Source organism: Carlito syrichta, unplaced genomic scaffold, assembly GCF_000164805.1.
Source record: "Carlito syrichta isolate Samal-C Ts95f unplaced genomic scaffold, Tarsius_syrichta-2.0.1 Scaffold315711, whole genome shotgun sequence".
Lineage (NCBI taxonomy): Eukaryota > Metazoa > Chordata > Mammalia > Primates > Tarsiidae > Carlito > Carlito syrichta.
In genome coordinates, this window is record NW_007259807.1 from 899,381 (window position 1) to 917,373 (window position 17,993).

The following is a 17,993-nucleotide window of genomic DNA, read 5'->3' on the forward strand; positions in this document are numbered from 1 at the left end:
AGCAGCCATAACCAAAGTATAGCATACTTCATATGTTATGCTATAAATACTTTGATTACTAAATCTGTTTATCATTCTACTGTTTACACATTCACTTTGCATACCTTTTCTTAGTTAGTCCTATTTTCAACAACATTATCAAGCTATATAGCTTTATTTCCGCTTCACAGGTGAATAATTGGAAGACTCAGTTGTAACAAAAGAGCAAGTGACTTGTTTATTATTGTGGAATGAAGAAATGGCAGAACCAGAGATGAGCCCAGGCTTTCAGATCCTAGATCGAGTGCCTTTTTCCACTCTTTTCATTTTATTCATCTTTATAAGAATTAGATGTGTTTTGTTCTCATCTTTTTAAAAGATATTAAAGGAAGGCCAAAAGAAAGCTCAGAAATTTAAGATACTTAGGAACTCTAAACACCAGCGTGCCTTGTATTACCTGGGTGAAGAAGGGAGTGACTTGCCCTCTGATTTCTGGGCCTCTAGAAGTTGTTGGAGTTGGTTCTGCAATGTGACACGTTCCACTGTCTGTCTGGAGAAAACAAGAAAAACACATAAGTTCTCTGACACATGGCTACTGCTATAAATTAGGCAGTATAAATTTTTTCATAGTAATTTGTAGTAAGGTGCAATAAATTCAAAAATCTTAAAAAAATGCATAATCTTCATCCTTACCATTCAGGCGTTTTCCTGAGGAAATAATCAAAAGTACTCCAAAATATGTTTATTATTAATATTAGTTAAAAATAAACTGTAAGAAACTTAATCAATAATCTTAATTTAATCTTTTTATCAATAAGTAAGAGTAAACAAATTATAATTATTTCTATAATGGCAGATAGTAAATATGACAACATACTTAAATATAGACAGAAAAGGTTTCCCTAATATATGTGTATTATATATATATATGTATTTCCATATAAACACATATGTATGAAGTATACTTTTCTATATAAGTATATATATAAGATATATATGAAGTATATGTTTGCATATAGAAGTATATATGTAGGGTGTATATATAAAGTATACTTTCCTTAAATAAAAAAGGAAACTACAAAATACTATGTGCAATATACAGACAGTCTCCAACTTGCTATGGTTCAACTTAACAGTTTTTCAACTTTACGATAAGGTGAAAGAGATACACATTCAATAGAACGGTTACCTTGAGTACTCAAACAACCATCTGTGTTTCACTTTCTGTACAGTGCTGAATACATTACATGAGATATTCAACACTATTATAAAATACGCTTTATGTTAGATGATTTTCCTAACTGTAGGCTAATGTAAGTGTTCTGAGTACGTTTAAGGTAGGCTAGGCTAAGCTATAAAGTTTGGTAGGTTAGGGGCATTAAATGTATTTTTGATTTACTACATTTTCAACTTCTGATAGGTCTATTGGGATGTAACCCTATCACAAATTGAGGAACATCTTTAAGCTCGTTTTTAAGAAAACTCTCTCCTTTCCCTCCCTCCCTCTCTTTGTATATATATCTATGTGTACATACATACACACACAGGAAAAAAACAATAGAAAAAAACTGGAATGATATACTCCAACATGTTATGTATTGTTTCTACATTGTTTGAATTTAAAAAAAATAATAATTAATTTTTTAGATACAGGGTCTTGCTACATTGTCCTGACTGAACCTGAATTCCTTGGCTCAAGGGCTCTTCCCCACTTAGCCTCCTGAGTAGCTGGGACAATTCTGGCTGGCTTGACCCACAGAATTGTAAGATAAACTTGTGTTGTTTTAAGCCACTAGTTTTGTGGTAGTTTGTTCAGAGAAATAGAAAACTAATACAATTAGCAAAAAAAAAATGATAAATAAAAATGATAGCAGTTCTCATGAGCCAGGACAAGGAACTGAAAAAGTGTCATAAGTTTTCTTAAAATGACCACCATACTTTAGTTTCTGGCTTGACACTCCTTGCTGAGTGTCACTGCATATACTCAAAAATTGTTGGCTGCCTCAATCTAACTCTGTGAGAGCAGATTCTGATAATGCCCTTCCATAAGTCCCAAGCACTCTCTTTGTTTTTCTTAAGAATAGTCAGTTTTTTTCCCTAACATTTCATCCCTAAGACCAGAGAAGTCTGTGATCTCATTTTATCTCACTCATTCTGCCAGACTCACCTATTAAAATTTTATTATCTAAAGCAGGAACCAGCAAACTTGTTTTTAAAGGGCTTGACAGTAAATAATTTAGGCTATGAGCCATACAATTTCTTTCATTATGACTCTGCTTTTGCAGCATAAAATCAGCCCTATGCACTACATAAATGAAAGTGTGTGGCTGTGTTCCAATAAAACTTTATATACAAAAATCAGGTGGTGGGTTGAATTTGGCCCAAAATCTATAATTTGCCAATCTGAGTCTAATGATAGAATAAAAACCAAAACTACATTAGAACATTATGTTTCCCACTTTGCCAGTTGGTATTTAAAAGAAAAAAAAATATTTATTGAGGTTCAAAACAGATGAACAAAGGTTATAACTCACTTTTAAAGGGTTAATTAGATATCTTAAAGTTACTTATGACAGTCAAAAAAAGTATTTGGGGCACATGGGTTGACTGATGACTGGAATCTCAGGTATGAATGGAGAAGAAAGGCTCCATTCTCTAGATTCTAAAGAAGCTCGTAGAAAGGACTAATCATTTAATAATAGAAAGAAAATATATGAGCATATGCCTACCATATTAGTTTGCTAGGGATGTCATACCAAAGTATCACAGACTGAGTTGCTTAAAATAACAGAAATTTATTCTTATTCTGGAAGCTAGAAGTCTGAGATTAGGGTGCCAGCAAGGTTGGTTCCTTCTGAGGTCTGTAAGGAAGAATCTGTTCTGTGCCTCTCTCCTAGTTTCTGGTGGCTTATTGGCAGTCTTTTACAGTCCTTGGTTTGCAGATGCATCATCTTGACCTCTACCTTCACATCCACATGGTGTTCTCCTTGTATACATGTCTGTGTCTAAATTTTCTCCTCTTATAAGGACACTGGTCATCTTGGATTAAGAACTACCCTCATAACCTCATTTTAACTTGATTACCTCTGTAAAGACCCTGTTTCCAAATTAGATCACATTCTGAGGCACTATGAGTTAGAATTTCAACCTATCTTTCTTTTTGTGGGACACAATTTAACCCATAATATCTAGGCTTGTTGATTAGGACTTCGGTAGAGATGAAAGTTGCTATTTCTAAATAATAACTATGTTTATTAACTCTGAAGAGTTGGTGAAAGTTGAAAAAGGAATGCTAGACTGTCTCCCCTCAGAATTTTGGACCAAAGAAACCAGTGTTTTCCATTCTCTCTCCTGTCCTTGTCTATGGTTTGGTACTTGGGAGTCTGAAGGCACAGTGTACTCTGGCTGTATCAAGTGGATTTCTCCATTTCTTTCTAGATTTGCCAACTTCACTGAGACACACAGTAAGTAAAAGACCAGAGTATTCAACATAACCCCCCATATTTTATATTGTCATTGGCCCAACTACAGCTGTGTACAGCATTCTGCTTTGAAGACAACTGAAGGACTGTTGTCTATTAGCATAGATGTGTATTTTATCTCAGGATCATCAGCAGAGTGAGTAGCCAAGACCCTGACCTTGAGCAGCTCACCAATAACACAGCTATTGTAGTTCATGAAAACTTTAGATTCCATGCTAAAGAGAGAGAAGAGACTGAGAAGGTTTTGTAATCTTTTCTCTGAATATGAACTTTTAGGGAAAACATTCTAATAGATCATTATAAAGTTCTTCTTTATGGATACATCCATATATTACTAGAGGGAGTAGACACTGGTACAGCATTTTTGCAAAGGTATTAGTTAACAAATACCCACATTTTAAAAATGTATGCTTTTTGTTTTAGCAATCCCTTTTCTAGGAAATTATTTTTAGAAATATCTATACATGTACATAAAGGCATATGACCAAGTATGTTCATTGTGGGAAGATAACTTATTGAGTTGCTAATTTGTGCAAATTTTCACTTCAATTACACTGAGACCTTTAAGTACACCTAGCTTACCTGGCCCAAGGAAGTTTTGCATAACTGGGTAGAGGATGGTTGGCAGTAACACTTTTATTTTTTGAGTTTTAAATTTTATTTCATTTTTTTCTGGTAAAAGTCTAAACTCATTAAAGAGATTATTCTAGGTATTGGCAAGGGGAGAGGTGGAGGAACACAGAGACCTATAGCTCTAAGAAAAAAGTGTGGAAGAAGAGAGATAAGGGAGGTTTCTGTAAGCTTGAGAAAAGTCAGAGTATCCAAGGCCTTCACACTGCTGCATAAATTATAATCTATGAAGGTCTTTTACCCACAATGAAGAGCTTTTAAAAAAAATGGGCTGTGGTCAATAGCTGGACAGACACACATATTTATAACTTAAAGTTAAGCCTTTATATTTTCCCTCTAAAATTTAATTTTTAAGGTTTATCCCCCTTATCTGTCCACCTGTCAACATTACTTTGAATACTGATTCCAGTTTTCAGGGAAACCTCCCCAACATGGCCACTGTAATTTGGTCAGTATGCCTTTGAAGGACTGACCATGGTGCCCTTAGGTGGGAGTTAGCACCTTAATTCTTCAGCTTGCTAGAGACCTACCTGATGAACTCTCATCTGGGCCTCTTTCTGTAAGCAGATCATGACAACCTCCCTGAAACACTTTCCTAACATCCAGATATGCACTGTGTACCAGTTAAAAAATCTTATCAAGGAAAGAACAGACTTTAGTCAATCATAGAGTGTTTTAAGTAACTTCATACTGATTGAACACTATTTTATATTCTGAGGATTTATGAATCATCTGTTTAAGTTTTATAATAAATTTTCTGGTGATGGTCATCAGGTTATTCATCTATAATTTCTCCAACACATTTTTCTTCTTGAGAAAACAGAGAAACTGGCTTATCTTTAGCCCTTTTCTCTCTCTCTCATGCTCTTTATGATTTCCTAGAATATTAAGGACAGAAGTCTGGAGATGATGCCTCTATGTGCTTTCAGCGTCCTGCTGTATAATCTGACTCTGAGACGTGAACACAGAGTTCCCTCTCCTCGTCCACTGTCCACTTAAATTCCCTGCTTAGAATACCTGCTCTGCACTTTGTTGTTTAAGTGTCATTTTGCCTCCACAGAGATGGCATCTTCAGCATGAACCCTGGCTATGAGGACTTGGGATGGAGGAAGAAGAGAAGATGAACAGAACGCTAGGAATTCCCTGCAAGATTGGAAAGAAGGGAGCTTACCCACAGCACTTGGCTGAGATCTAAGTCCAACTGTAATGAGTCAGACTTTGTTCTCATGGAACCAATTGGCCACTTACTCCTTTAGCTGCTTGGTTAACTTCACCACCTGAGAGGCCAGTGACATGCAGGTCTCCACCACCACCAGGTACCTAGAACACAGGGTGTGCCCCTGCCGCTCGGCGCTCTGGGAGGGCTTCTCCCCGGCGTGGTTCTGCATGGTGACATTTGCTCCATATTCAACCAAGGTCTGTCAGAAAATGCAGAAATGTGATTGTATCTGAACTTCTCTCTAAATATTATTTTTAAATGACTGTGACAGCATACTGAATAGAACTTTTGTTGCTGTTGCTGTTATTCTCAAACCAATGCCCATGGCCTTGAAGGAGGGGGGTGGAGTATCAGCACATACAAAAGAGGGCCCCAGTGATTTTTCCACAGTTGATTATCACACACCTCCCTTCAGAGCCTACAAAGACATAGCAGAACTAATCCTACTACTACCAATGCCCACCTGCAACCCTTAGAGGGAGAAGGCTGGGAAGGGGAGGTGGTTGCTGCTGTCATGTGATACTTTCCCTTAAGGGATATGCACTGCAGTCTTGTGATGAGGTGTTTTGTCCCTTTGATGGTTGGACTCCAAGAGACTTACTCATAAAGTCGGGAAGCCTGTAAGATGGGGAGAGTGGAATTTTACCTGCTCTTATTTGCTTGGGCTTTGATCTCTGGTAACTGGTTTTAGGAATACACTTGCTGATCTATTGCCAAGCCTACCTGGCCAGGAATAGAAAGAACTGGAGAAAAATCCCATGGCAGACAGTGGGGAGGCAGAGAGTATTCCATGATCCCACCACATGCCATGGTGAGGATATGTCCATGTACTGAACAGACTGTGTAGAAGGGAGCTTGGTGTGTGCTTGTTATCACCTCACTAAGAAAGAGAGGGTTCACCAGCAGCAGTCGTCAGGGGGTCCCCCACAGGTGAAGGAAACTGTAGGGAAAGGGGAGGTAAAGTTGGACCAGATCTCCCACGTCAGGTCCCAAGGAGTCCTCTGAAGACACCACTCATGGCACCCCCCCCCGCCCCAAGAGTCAGCATCTGAAGGTTGCCACAGAGGCATCAGTGAACACAGTCAGCCAGAGAAGAAGTGATCACATTCAGGGAGATGCCATGCCTTTCTCAGGTGAGCAAAGAGACATTTGATTTTTATCCTTTGTCCCCAGTGCTGCAGCCTAGAAGACAAAGCAGAATAGGAGCTAAAGTGACATGTAAAAAGCCAGGCATGCCCTACTCTCCATTCCAAGTCCCTTGAACCTTGAGTCTCATCAGGTTCAAGGAATTTGGAAGGAGACTGCTTTGAATCAGAAATAAGATTGATAGTTTAAACTAGCTTGCAGTAAATTTTAATAGTCATAAGAAAGGAGAAAGTTATGGAATCTGGCCAAGGTATCATTAGTGGAGGAGAGAGAGATTTGATGGAGTATGGTTGAAATCAGTAATTAAAACAAAAACAAAAACAAAAACAAATCCAAAACCATAACCTGTTTTGTGTTTATACTGTGATATCATTAGATTCCACAAAAAGTTCAGTATTAATCAACCACCACAATCTGATGACAATATCATGATGAGATTGTAAACCTCTGGATTTTTTTTGGTAGTGGGTAGGATTTTTCCACAAGCAATATTTGTAGTATTTAAATTCTTAGACTACTTAAACTCAGCGGTCATTAAGGAACTTCATTTTTCTTTTGGTTTATGATCACTCACCATGAAAGGTCAATTCGCCATAAAACCATTGCCACCTACTTCACAGGAATGTCACAAAGACCATGTCAGTAGTGAGCTCTCAGAGCTCTCAGAGAGACTCAGTAAAAACACACACTGTTTTTACTTCCCTTTGACTTTGACCTCTGCAAGTTTTCTTTCCATTGTTTTTCTTTTTCAGTTCCCTCCTCTCCTCATAAGGTTCCTAGCTCACTCTCAGTCTCTTTATCTTTTTTTTCTTTAAATCTCACACCCAATGGAAAGACCCTTTTCCAAGGTTATCTAAGTTTTCACATCCATGACATCTAGTGCCAAAAATATCATTCATGTTGAATGGAGTGATGAATGCTCTGAAAAGATAGACAGTCTCTCTTCACATATTAAAAAGAAAAATAGCTAAAATCTCAAACAGTCAGTGACTTTAGCTGGTTTTCTTTGGTTTTCAGTCACTAGTCAATAAAAAGTTTATTTCAAGATTATTAAATATTAGCATATTTTGTTCAATGGAATAATGAAGTTTTTAGTATGTATTCAACTATCTTTTTTCACAAAAAATAATGCTACTCCTTTCATCTTTCTTCACGTCCTGGTAAGATTCAATATTTTTCTCTTTTCTATATTACTCTCTGATTTCTTATCACTTCTTTTAAAACTTGGTGCCTTAAATTAGAAGATGCATGCTTTGCTAATACTAATAGGAAAACCTTCAGATATTTGGTATATTTCCTTCCAAGTTAGCTCCCCAAAGAGCAGCTTCATGTGAGTAGGCACTCTAGAAAACTTTCTGCTGTTGCCTCTGCTTTTTGTTTTTATTAATCTCCTGACTTTTATATTTGCAGTCTCCCCAAGTATCTGTCATTTCCCGAGTGCGCTCTACCTTCCTAAGCAACTCGCATTCCCTGTCCAGTATTCAGTGTCAGATTTGGTCTATCCTGGACACAGTAGGACCTCAGTAAGTTCCTGATGAATAAATGAACACATTGAGCTTGTGATATAGGAAAACAACACATATATAAGGCAAAAAAGAGGGCTGCTTTCTTAGAGGTGGAAAGTGTAGACGTCGAATATACATATTTTGAACTGTATAGACTTGTTGAGGCAAAAGTATTTTCTCTAATTATGACCTTCAACCATACATTGTCGATTTCCTTTTGACACATCTCAGGTTCATATGGGAAGAAATCCATAGATGTTGGGCCATTTTCAATGATAAGAACAGTCTGATTCTGGTAATTATGATTGTCAATAAGATTCCAGGCCAAAACAAACAAACAAACAAAAAAAAGATTCCAGGCCAAATCTAAACTTCATTTCCAATTCAAAGTCTTTCCTCTCCTCACTGCCAGGTCTCTCCTGCCTGCTCCTCCTCCTTCGGCTACCCTCCCTCTTTGTTCTGTTATCAATAGCCTTCAACATTTCCCATGTAAAAGGGTCTACTGGATTTTTGTGCTCACACATACTCCAGACTCCTGAAGACCCCTGTTGGGCTCTCACATCATGTGCTGTTCTGATGGTGGTACTGGGTTTGGCTCAGCTTTTTGCAACTCTGCTTTCAGCTGAGAGATTAGATATCATCTCCTCTTCCCACAGGAGCACTACACTCTCTGAGGATCCTTCTTGGAGCGCCCATCATGTGGCTTGGGGCAGGGATCAAGCCCCCCTCCCGTCTTCCGTGGCTCTACTCCCCAACTTCTTGACATCATTGCACATACTGAACATGATAATATTTAGAAGGCAAGTTGCAGTAAAAAAGATGAGGCTACTGGAAGTAGTTCGGTGAAGTGGTTGGCTTAACCAAGGCCTTGGCTGGACCATCCAAGGGATGAGAGGATCAATATCCTACCTTACCAATTCTGTGCCTTTTTGAATGCATTTGAGAAACTCAGCCCTACTATAGCAGAAAACCACAGCATTCTCTCTCTAGCCCACAACTCCCTACTATGAATTCTTTTAATCCATTCTGAAAAATCTGTCCTGTTTTTCATATACCTGGAAAAAAAGAGACATGCTAATCAAGGCAGGAATGGTCTGCCACTTGAGAAACCAAGTGATATCTATCTGGTAGTGGTTTCCTTGGTATCTTGAAAACATGAGGGTATATACTTAATGGTTAACATCCTCAACACTGGGGCTTTAGATCAGTGTTAAGGGAGCAGGAACACTCCCCTTTAAAACCCTGTGACACCCAAGGAGAAACTTTTAGGTCTATTTATGCCTACATTTGTGTGGATTTCTGGAAATACAAATATAGCAATATAATTCCTTACTGTCTACTATAATCAAAAGATGATTTAATCCAGACATTCTCTGGACATGATAATATTTAGAATACAATTTAAAACTTTAATTACTTGATACATTCGTCTCTGCAATGTAGCATGGCCTGTGTACCTGTATGCACCCAAGGAAGCCATGCTGTGAGGCAACATGAACGGCGCTGTTGCCATCTTGGTCCACTTCATCCAATGAGATGCCCTGTTCTTGCATAAACTGAAGAAGCCAGAGAAGAATCTTTTCCTAGGAATACAAAGGCAGTTGGAATTAATGAAATATCATGCAGAGGAATCAGATATAAAGACAGAGGAAAATGATACTCTAATTTGTGAAGCTTAGATAAAACCGAGCTTATCATAGCAAAAAAAAAAATTCCCATTCAGTATGAATTGATCACACAGAAAATTTTAAGAGCAGGAAGTTACAACTTGGAAATGCTCGCTTTAATTATTTATTCTACATATTGGAAAATATATTTGCAGAAATTTTGAGCACCTCTTCAAAGTCACACAGCCAGACAGATTCAAAGTTGGAAGTAGGATCCTGGTATTTTGATTCCAAGGCTCCCAAAGCAATGCTTCTGCTACTGTGTTACAGTGTCTGTCGGCTTCGAGAATATTATCATACAACCTTGGATTATTGAGATAACTAGCTTCTATTTTTAACTTACCATTTGTTTATAATTCTTTTTTTTTTTTTAGTTGGAGTCTCACTCTGTTGCCCAGGCTGGAGTGCAGTGGCCACTCCAGTGTCGACTTGCTGGGCTCTGGCAATCGTTCTGCCTCAGCCTTCCAAGTAGCTGTAATACAGGTGTGCGCTACCAAGCCCAGCTAATTTTTTATTTATTGTAGAAATGAGGTCTCATCAAGTTGCCTGGGCTGGCCTTGAACCTGTGGGCTCTGACAATCCACTCATCTTGGCCTCCCAAAAATCTGGGATAACAGGCTGAGATACCAAGCCTGGCCTGTTTATAATTCTTTACCCATGCTTTCCTGTTCCCATACCCCTCCTGCCATCAAACAGAGTCGATACCTTAAGTTGCCAAGTATATGATAACCTACTGAAATAAAACCAGAACCCTCTTGATTGTTCTGACCAAATGTTGGTAGTGTTTATTTTTTTATTTATTTTTTGAGTTGGAGTCTCACTCTGTCACCCAGACTGGAGTACAGTGGCCACCCCCAGCCACCGCAGCCTCGACCTGTTGGGCTCCGGCGATCCTTCCACCTCAGCCTTCCAAGTAGCCGGAATTACAGGCATGCGCTACCACGCCCGGCTGATTTTTTGATTTATTGTAGAGATGAGGTCTCGCTGCCCAGGCGGGTCTTGAACCCGTGGGCTCAGGCAATCCACTCACCTCAGTCTCCCAAAGGCGCAGGATTATAGGCTGAGCCACTGAGCCTGGCTGGTAGTGTTTTAAAAGTAGAGCTTTCTCTTCCCTAAAGGAAGGGCACCCAAAGCTCTGAACTCAAAATTTTCAAAAGCAAAGACATAGAACAGTCAGAATGTTTTGTCATAATCTGTTTGCATTTTACCCTCTGAGTGTTTTGTGGTATTTTCATGTTATGTTTGGCCTTTGGAGAAAGCAGGGGGATGGGATTTCACTGTTTTAAAATAGGAGAATTAAATATAAAGTTAAAAAAATATGAGAGTGGTAAAAACAACAACATGAAGTTTAGTGGGTGGAATTTGACATTTTAAAAGATGATCATGTGTTTGAAATAGCCTTGAACTTCTTTCTTAGCCTTTTAAAGGATTTCTTTTTTCCAGTTATTTGCTCGGACTGGTCATGAACTTTTATACTTTTCTGGATTAAATTTGCCTTCATCTTCTGAACATGCCAACTAATCTGCTAAAGGAATGTTGGATTAAAAACAGCCAGCTCCTTTAATGTTTCGCCCCTTATGCTGGGGAACAGGGTGCTGTTTATGAAGGTATCTGAGACATCAGAGACAGAAGGAATATTTGTTCCACACTTTTTCCAAATGAGCAAGCAGGAGATAAGACCCCTAAAGAGAAAAAAGAGAAAAAAGTAACCAATGTCTACAAACTACCAAGACTGTACCTGGAAAAGCAGGATGAGTGTTAGCTGCAAAAGCAGACAGACCTTCCAGAAAGTGGAACTCTCAAAGGTCCCTAGAGAATCAGGCAGAACAGAGTCTGGAGGCTAGGGCTGGAAGTTAGAAGCTGGATAAGGATATGCTGATATACTTAGCTCTCTTCTTTAGAGGAAAACCTGGAGTAAGTTGGAGTGGATATGCGGGCCAGGGCAGGTAATGTTTTCACATGCATGAGGTTAAAATCTCTACCTTTGTTTTTCCTAACTAGGTAGTGGGAAAATTCTGGGCTAGTTTTATTTGGAGACAGATGATTATATCATATGATCTTAACCATTAAAAATCTGAATGAGAAGTGTCTCAGGATAAAAGACACAACGAACATATTTGAGGTCAATGGCTGGGATGTAAGGAGACAGCAAAAAGAGCAGGTTGTCGTGCCTCTACCAGTGAAAAAGATGGCCCTAACCCAAGTGGAACAAATCCTCTTCAATGGGTCATTCTCAAGTTTGTGGTGATTTGGTTTGCTCCATGATATTAAATCATGGACTCTTAAAACTGACCAGGGGAGAGATTTTAGGGAGTCATCCAATTCAAACAGCCATATTTTATAAATTAGAAAACTGAAGGAGAGGACAATGCTTTACAATAAGTCCTCACTTAACGCCGTCGACAGGTTCTTGGAAACTGCGACTTGAAGTAAAACAAAGCATAATGAAACCAATTTTACCGTAGGCCCATTGATATAAACAAGAGTTAAGTTCCTATGACATATTTCTGGTCACAAAAAATTCACCCAACAGCTCCCCTCCCCCACAAAAAAAGAACAAATACTGCTAATGTTAAACATTGACGTAAATGTGAGTTATACATCCATTTAAGAAAGATGAATAAAAACATGTGAGTCATTATTTACCCAATTATTCCTCGTGGGTGGCCAAAGCCTATGCCAGCAGCTCAGGGCACAAATCTGGAACCAGCCCTGGACAAGACACCATCCCATCACAGGGCGTGCTCACACACATCCCCACACTCACTCAATGGGACAATTCACACACCCCAATTCACCACCTGTGAACCTGTTTGGGTTGTAGGAGGAAACCAGAGTACCTGGAGAAAATCCACCAGGCATGGGGAAAACGAGTATGTTCCACACAGCCAGTGGCGGTGGCCAGGAGTCAATTTTTTTCTTCTCATCGTGTTATAATGAGATGACATTGAATGAAACCATGTTAATTCAAAGACCTGCTGTATTCTCTGATACTGCAAGTAAAGCTCAGAGGAGTTCAAGATACTTGGTTATGTTTTATAGCTAGCTTCTTGTCAGGTCCAACTAAATATTGCAGTGGATGTCTTTTCCACATGCACAAAAAAATGTTGTTTACTGAAATCACAGTGTTTTAACTTTAGTAATGAGATTGTTGGCAATGGAATACTGCATTTAATATGACTAGCGATTTTCCCCTTGTAGAAATCTGGGGAACAATCTAGGGCCTTGGACTTTGCAGGGGCTTGATAATCAGGAGGACAAGATATACACGGTCTGTGTGTGGCAAGGGTTGCCCTGGCTCCTGAGGACTCCCCAAGTCAGGGTCAATCCGTACTGTCACAATAACATGCCTTCTTTTCTCATGATGACATGGACAACTCTTCCTTACAATTAAAGATTCTGCCAAGTTCAATATGCAAGACTTAAAGAAAGAAAGAACCATTATTTGCTTGTTCAGAACAAGACAGGTTTTGCCTTGTTCTGGACTCAAATCTAGTTTTGTGTTCTGTGTAGGACAGTTTAAAAATAAGTACAATAATTTAAAATAAGAAGATATGCAATTTGCCTGTCCATTGAGCTCTCCTCTGTCATGCTGTGCAGGGAAGTACCGCCAAAGTGACTGGCTGACTATACACCGGACTTCTAAGAACCAACATTTAGGGTTTCTGGGATGGACATGGAGATGACTAGAGTTCCTGGTTTTTGGTAAAAGCATATTTAACATCTGCTCTCAGAGAAATTCTGCTCTGATTCTGATTCTCCAAGTCTGTGGAGATGCACAGTCCTACAATTCAAAATGTGACTTAACTGACAAATATCTCATAAGGAGGTCAAAACAAGTATAGTTGTTTTCGCCAATTCAGAATGCCCTCTTTAATGTAAATGTGTATTCGATATATATGCAATGGAATCTACCTTCCCTCTTAGCTCTCTAGTGGGTATTTCCTCTACTCTGTGTATGTGTGTGTGTGTGTGTGTGTGTGTGTGTGTGTGTGTGTGTGTGTGTGTCTACAGACAAGAGATGTTAAAGGAAAAATGTAACTTCAGATCTTCATTTCCTCATAAGTATCACTTTCAGAGAATATCCAATACAGGGACATGGTTGAAGAAACCCTTCTGTTTTATACTCTTCTTTTCTTTTCTGGTTTCCTTCCTTCCTTCCGTTCTTCCTTCCTTTTTTTGAGACAGGGTCTCACTCTGTTGCTCAGGCTAGAGTGGAGTGCAGTGGCATGACCATAACTCACTGCAGTCTGAACTCCTGGGCTCCAGCGATTCTCATGCCTCATCCTCCAAAGTAGCTAGGACTACAGGCACACACCACCTCACCCAGTTAAATTTTTATTTTATTTTTTTACTTTTTGTAGAGATGGGAGTCTTGCTATGCTGCTCGAGTTGGTCTTGAACTTCTGACCTCAAACTGTCCTCCAGCCTTGGTCTCCCAAAGCGTTGGGATTTCAGGCATGAGCCATCACACTTGGCACCCTTTGTATTATTTGTTTTACAAAATGCCTCTCCAACTTGCATTTCATCCATCCACCCACACCTCCCTCACGCCATTCAGTCTTCATCTACTAACTAAAAACTTCCTTCATGTGGTTTCTCTCAGAAGTTTCCTCTTCTGAGGATTTTCTGTTGTTTTTTGTAACCTGGTTTAACATTGTGTTTTATGTGCTCACAAGGGCAATACAAGTTGTTTAAAGAGGCAATTAATTCATGTAATTTATGAGATTTTTCTGGACAAAGTCTAACAAAAAACATAACTGAAAAGTATGCCACAGGATTATTGCTGGTACTAATAAAATCTCCATAGTTTGTAGTACAATCATAAGTTCTAGAGGAGTCGGCTTTGTCTGCAATCATAGAACATCAAATCTAACATGCCATCAATTACAGGATTCATTCCAGTTTCTGACATCTTAAAATATAAAGAAAAATGGCCAGCAATAATTTCATAATGTCATTTGTTATAAGATACATGTAAAAGCCAAAGATGGTAACATTTTTTTTTTTAAGTGCATCTAGGAATTGATTAAATAAGTTATGGCTTAAATAATTCCTTGGCAAGTTTCTCTTATACTTTACTTATAGTAAAATAAATAAATTGAATAAAACTGATAGCAAAAAGAACAATAAATTGGATGAGATACAACAATCACATTAGCCAACATTTATTTAGTGCCTACTATGTGCTGGGTAATATAGCTTTTTCAGTGTTCAGAACAACCCCATGAGGAAGGTTCTATTATCTTCATTTTACAGATGAAAAAACAGAGGCCCAAGGAGACCTTTTATTTTATTTTCTCTTTTTTTTTTTTTGAGTTGAAGTCTCACTCTGTCACCCAGACTGAAGTGCAGTGGCCACTCCCAACCACCGTAGCCTCGATCTGCTGGGCTCCGGCAATCCTTCTGCCTCAGCCTTCCAAGTAGCTGGAACTACAGGCGCACACTACCACGCCTGGCTAATTTTTGATTTATTGTAGAGATGAGGTCTCGTCAAGTTGCCAGGCGGGTCTTGAACCCGCGGGCTCAGGCAATCCACTCACCTCAGCCTTCCAAAGCACGGGATTACACGATGAGCCACCGATCCCGGCTTATTTTCTCATTTTTTAAAAATAAAAATATCCTAGGCCATGGAGCTAGTAGAGCTAGGATTAAAAATAAGACAGCTTGTCTTAGAAAATTCATAACTGTATTTTCTGTTTTCTGAGTATGACTGTCCACAACTGCTCCATTCCTCCATGACCCCTGGCTTTCTGAAAAGGGAATGTTCCCTTTGTGCCCCTTGGGTCAAAGAAATTACAGGTAACTGTCCGTTCGTCTGTGGGTTTGAGGAGCTCTGTGTCAGTTATGCTTTTTCAAGATCAGGACTTGGAGAAAAGATGGATGTGCATGCAAATCAGATTTTTCTATTTTGCTTTCATTTGAAATCGCAGCACTTTCAGCACTGTCTACTTATTTCTGCCTCATGACAGTCAAACCATAAAGTCAAGGGAAAATTTCTCCTTTTTAAAGTAAATTGTGGAAAAACACCACCACCACCACAGCCTGTGGAAGCATGCCTCTCACCAGCATGCCTATTGCCACTCGTGACCATTTGGAACAATTGCTGAACCTTTTATGTTTTCAAAAAGTGCTCTTTAAAAAATATGTATCAGGCTGAACATTTAAAGAGGAGAATAAACACGGTGTCGGCAAAGGTTCTGTTTGTAAATGAGCAATGCCATGATGCACATTGTTTTGCAAATATTCTCTTTAACAAAAGTCACACGAATGATACAGAAACAAAAGGAATCATAGGTTTGATGTTGAAAGTATCATGGAGCCCACCGGAACAATGACCAGAGCAGAGCAGGAGGAAGCCTGGAAGCAGCAGAGGGCAGGAAGTCATGCAGGGTGAGCCTGAATGAAATAATCTGAACCTTCATGTTTGAATAAGACAGCCCAAGTTACACAGGCGGTAGCTTTGAATTGAGATACTTCTGTCTCAGTTGTTTTGCTAGCAACATCTTTCTCAAGGGACAGCAGAGCAAGCCGATGTGAAGACACACCCTGCTTGTTCCTCTGGTCTCCCTGAGGCATCCACCTTCACACTCCCCATGGCTAGTTCTGCTAGGTACAATCAGGCAATGAAATAATTGCACCCTCTGAGACTTCATGTGTCAAGATGAAGAAAATCAATTCCTATCACCCAACGATCTATCACTCCAGGAGACCACTAAAAACTGCTGGCTATCCTGTGGTACTGGCGTCTTGAAAGGTAATTTTTACAAGAAAAAGGACCAAATTGGGAGTCAAATGGAGCCCATTGTTTAAGAATCTATATGAGGGGCAGAGGGCAACTAAAATAAACCAAGAGAGGAATTTTCCTCTGTACTATCCTTTCCAGAGGTATTTACTGAAGAAACAAAGCCAGAACACACTCAAGAGCCTGCTTGATGTAGAAAAACTTGCATGTGCAGAATCCATTAGAAAACTGTTCAATAACAGTCTTCCTTGTGAAAATATTAGCCTTGTAATGGTTCCAAGTTCAGCATCTCTGCAGGTTATCTGTTACATAAGTGGCTGCGGCGGATGCAGGATGGCTGGGCAGAATTCTCAGTTCTAATGGCCTTCTGCATTTTCCACTTGGGTAGGAATGCTCTCCTAGGGGTGCTGCTGGAATGCTCCCCTCAAAGCTGAATTCTAGGCCATAAAAATGCTTATCAGCTTGAAATAACAACCTGAAGATTGATACTAACATGAAGCAAATGTTTGACATAGCTCTTCAAATAGGTCACTAATTTCCATATTATCCTCTAGCCCAGTCAAGTAAGTCACACAATCACCCAACTAGTCCCCCCAAAAAGGGCACTTTCTTTTGTTCAATCTCAACAGCTTCAAAATTATGAGAAACCTGCTGTGAGAGTTGAATAAAGAAACTGGCATATATAAGCAACATTTCCCCAAGACAAAGACTCTCGAATGTCTAGTTATTTACTTAGAATCTCAGAACAGCCTTTCCTCCTTTTCTTTGGCAAGTTCTACTGAAAGAGCAGGCAGCCCTTCAGCTGGTATCTAAAATTCCTTGATAGGCTTTATGTGAGCAAATGAAATCAGGGACACGAAATAATTATTCACACAATTTAATAAAATTCTGTTTTATCCTGAAAATGATTTGTGGAGATTAGCAGTGATCAAATATTCCTAGTAATTTAAAATTCTACACTGCCCTTTGCCAGTACAGATACTTCTTAATTTCCATGAGGGTTATGGTCCGATAATTCCATCAAAAGTTGAAAATACCATTAAGTAAAAAAATGCATTAATACGCTACAGAGAATCAGTGTTCACCCTCATGATTGCATGACTCTCTGGGAACTGTGACTTGTGGCCACTGCCCAGAATCAGGAGAGAATATCCTACTGCATATTGCTAGCCTGGGAAATGATTAAAATTCAAACTTTGAAGTATGGCTTTACTGAATACATATTTCTTCCTCACCATCAAAAGGTCAAAAAATCATAAGTTGAGCCATCATATAAGTTGGGTAGTGTCTGTAAATCAACAAATGATACCCATATGTAATGCCTATAAACTAGAATTGGTTGTTTTTAGGACACTGTGGATGGGACTAGTAAGTACTAGTCTGTTCAGAGAAAACAAACTAGTTACAATATTTCAAAAATAGAGGCTTTTTACAAATTTTTAATGTTCTGTCTGCTCCTTTCTTCATCTTATAAATTTAGTGCAGCTGCTCACTTTTCAGTGAGCTGTGTATTGTTAGATAAAATTGTAAAAAAATAAAAGTGCCTTCTCCAGCTCTATCAATGCCTCAGTAAACAACCTATGCAACTTATTTATCCAGATGGAGACAAAACAGAATTTG

The 17,993-nt window shown here is 39.0% G+C and overlaps 1 protein-coding gene across 8 annotated transcripts in view; it reads right to left on the reverse strand.

Moving 5' to 3' along the window:
* Positions 1-17,993, reverse strand: part of SNCAIP (synuclein alpha interacting protein) — an 81,633-nt gene that overhangs the window by 17,542 nt on the left and 46,098 nt on the right. For all 8 annotated transcript variants that reach the window (XM_021706526.1, XM_008073179.2, XM_008073178.2 and 5 more), the window contains 3 exons: positions 9,419-9,544; positions 5,340-5,509; positions 437-529 (listed from right to left, as the gene is read on the reverse strand). In XM_021706526.1, the coding sequence (XP_021562201.1) occupies positions 437-529; positions 5,340-5,509; positions 9,419-9,544 (389 nt within the window). The remainder of the gene's footprint in view (positions 1-436; positions 530-5,339; positions 5,510-9,418; positions 9,545-17,993) is intronic.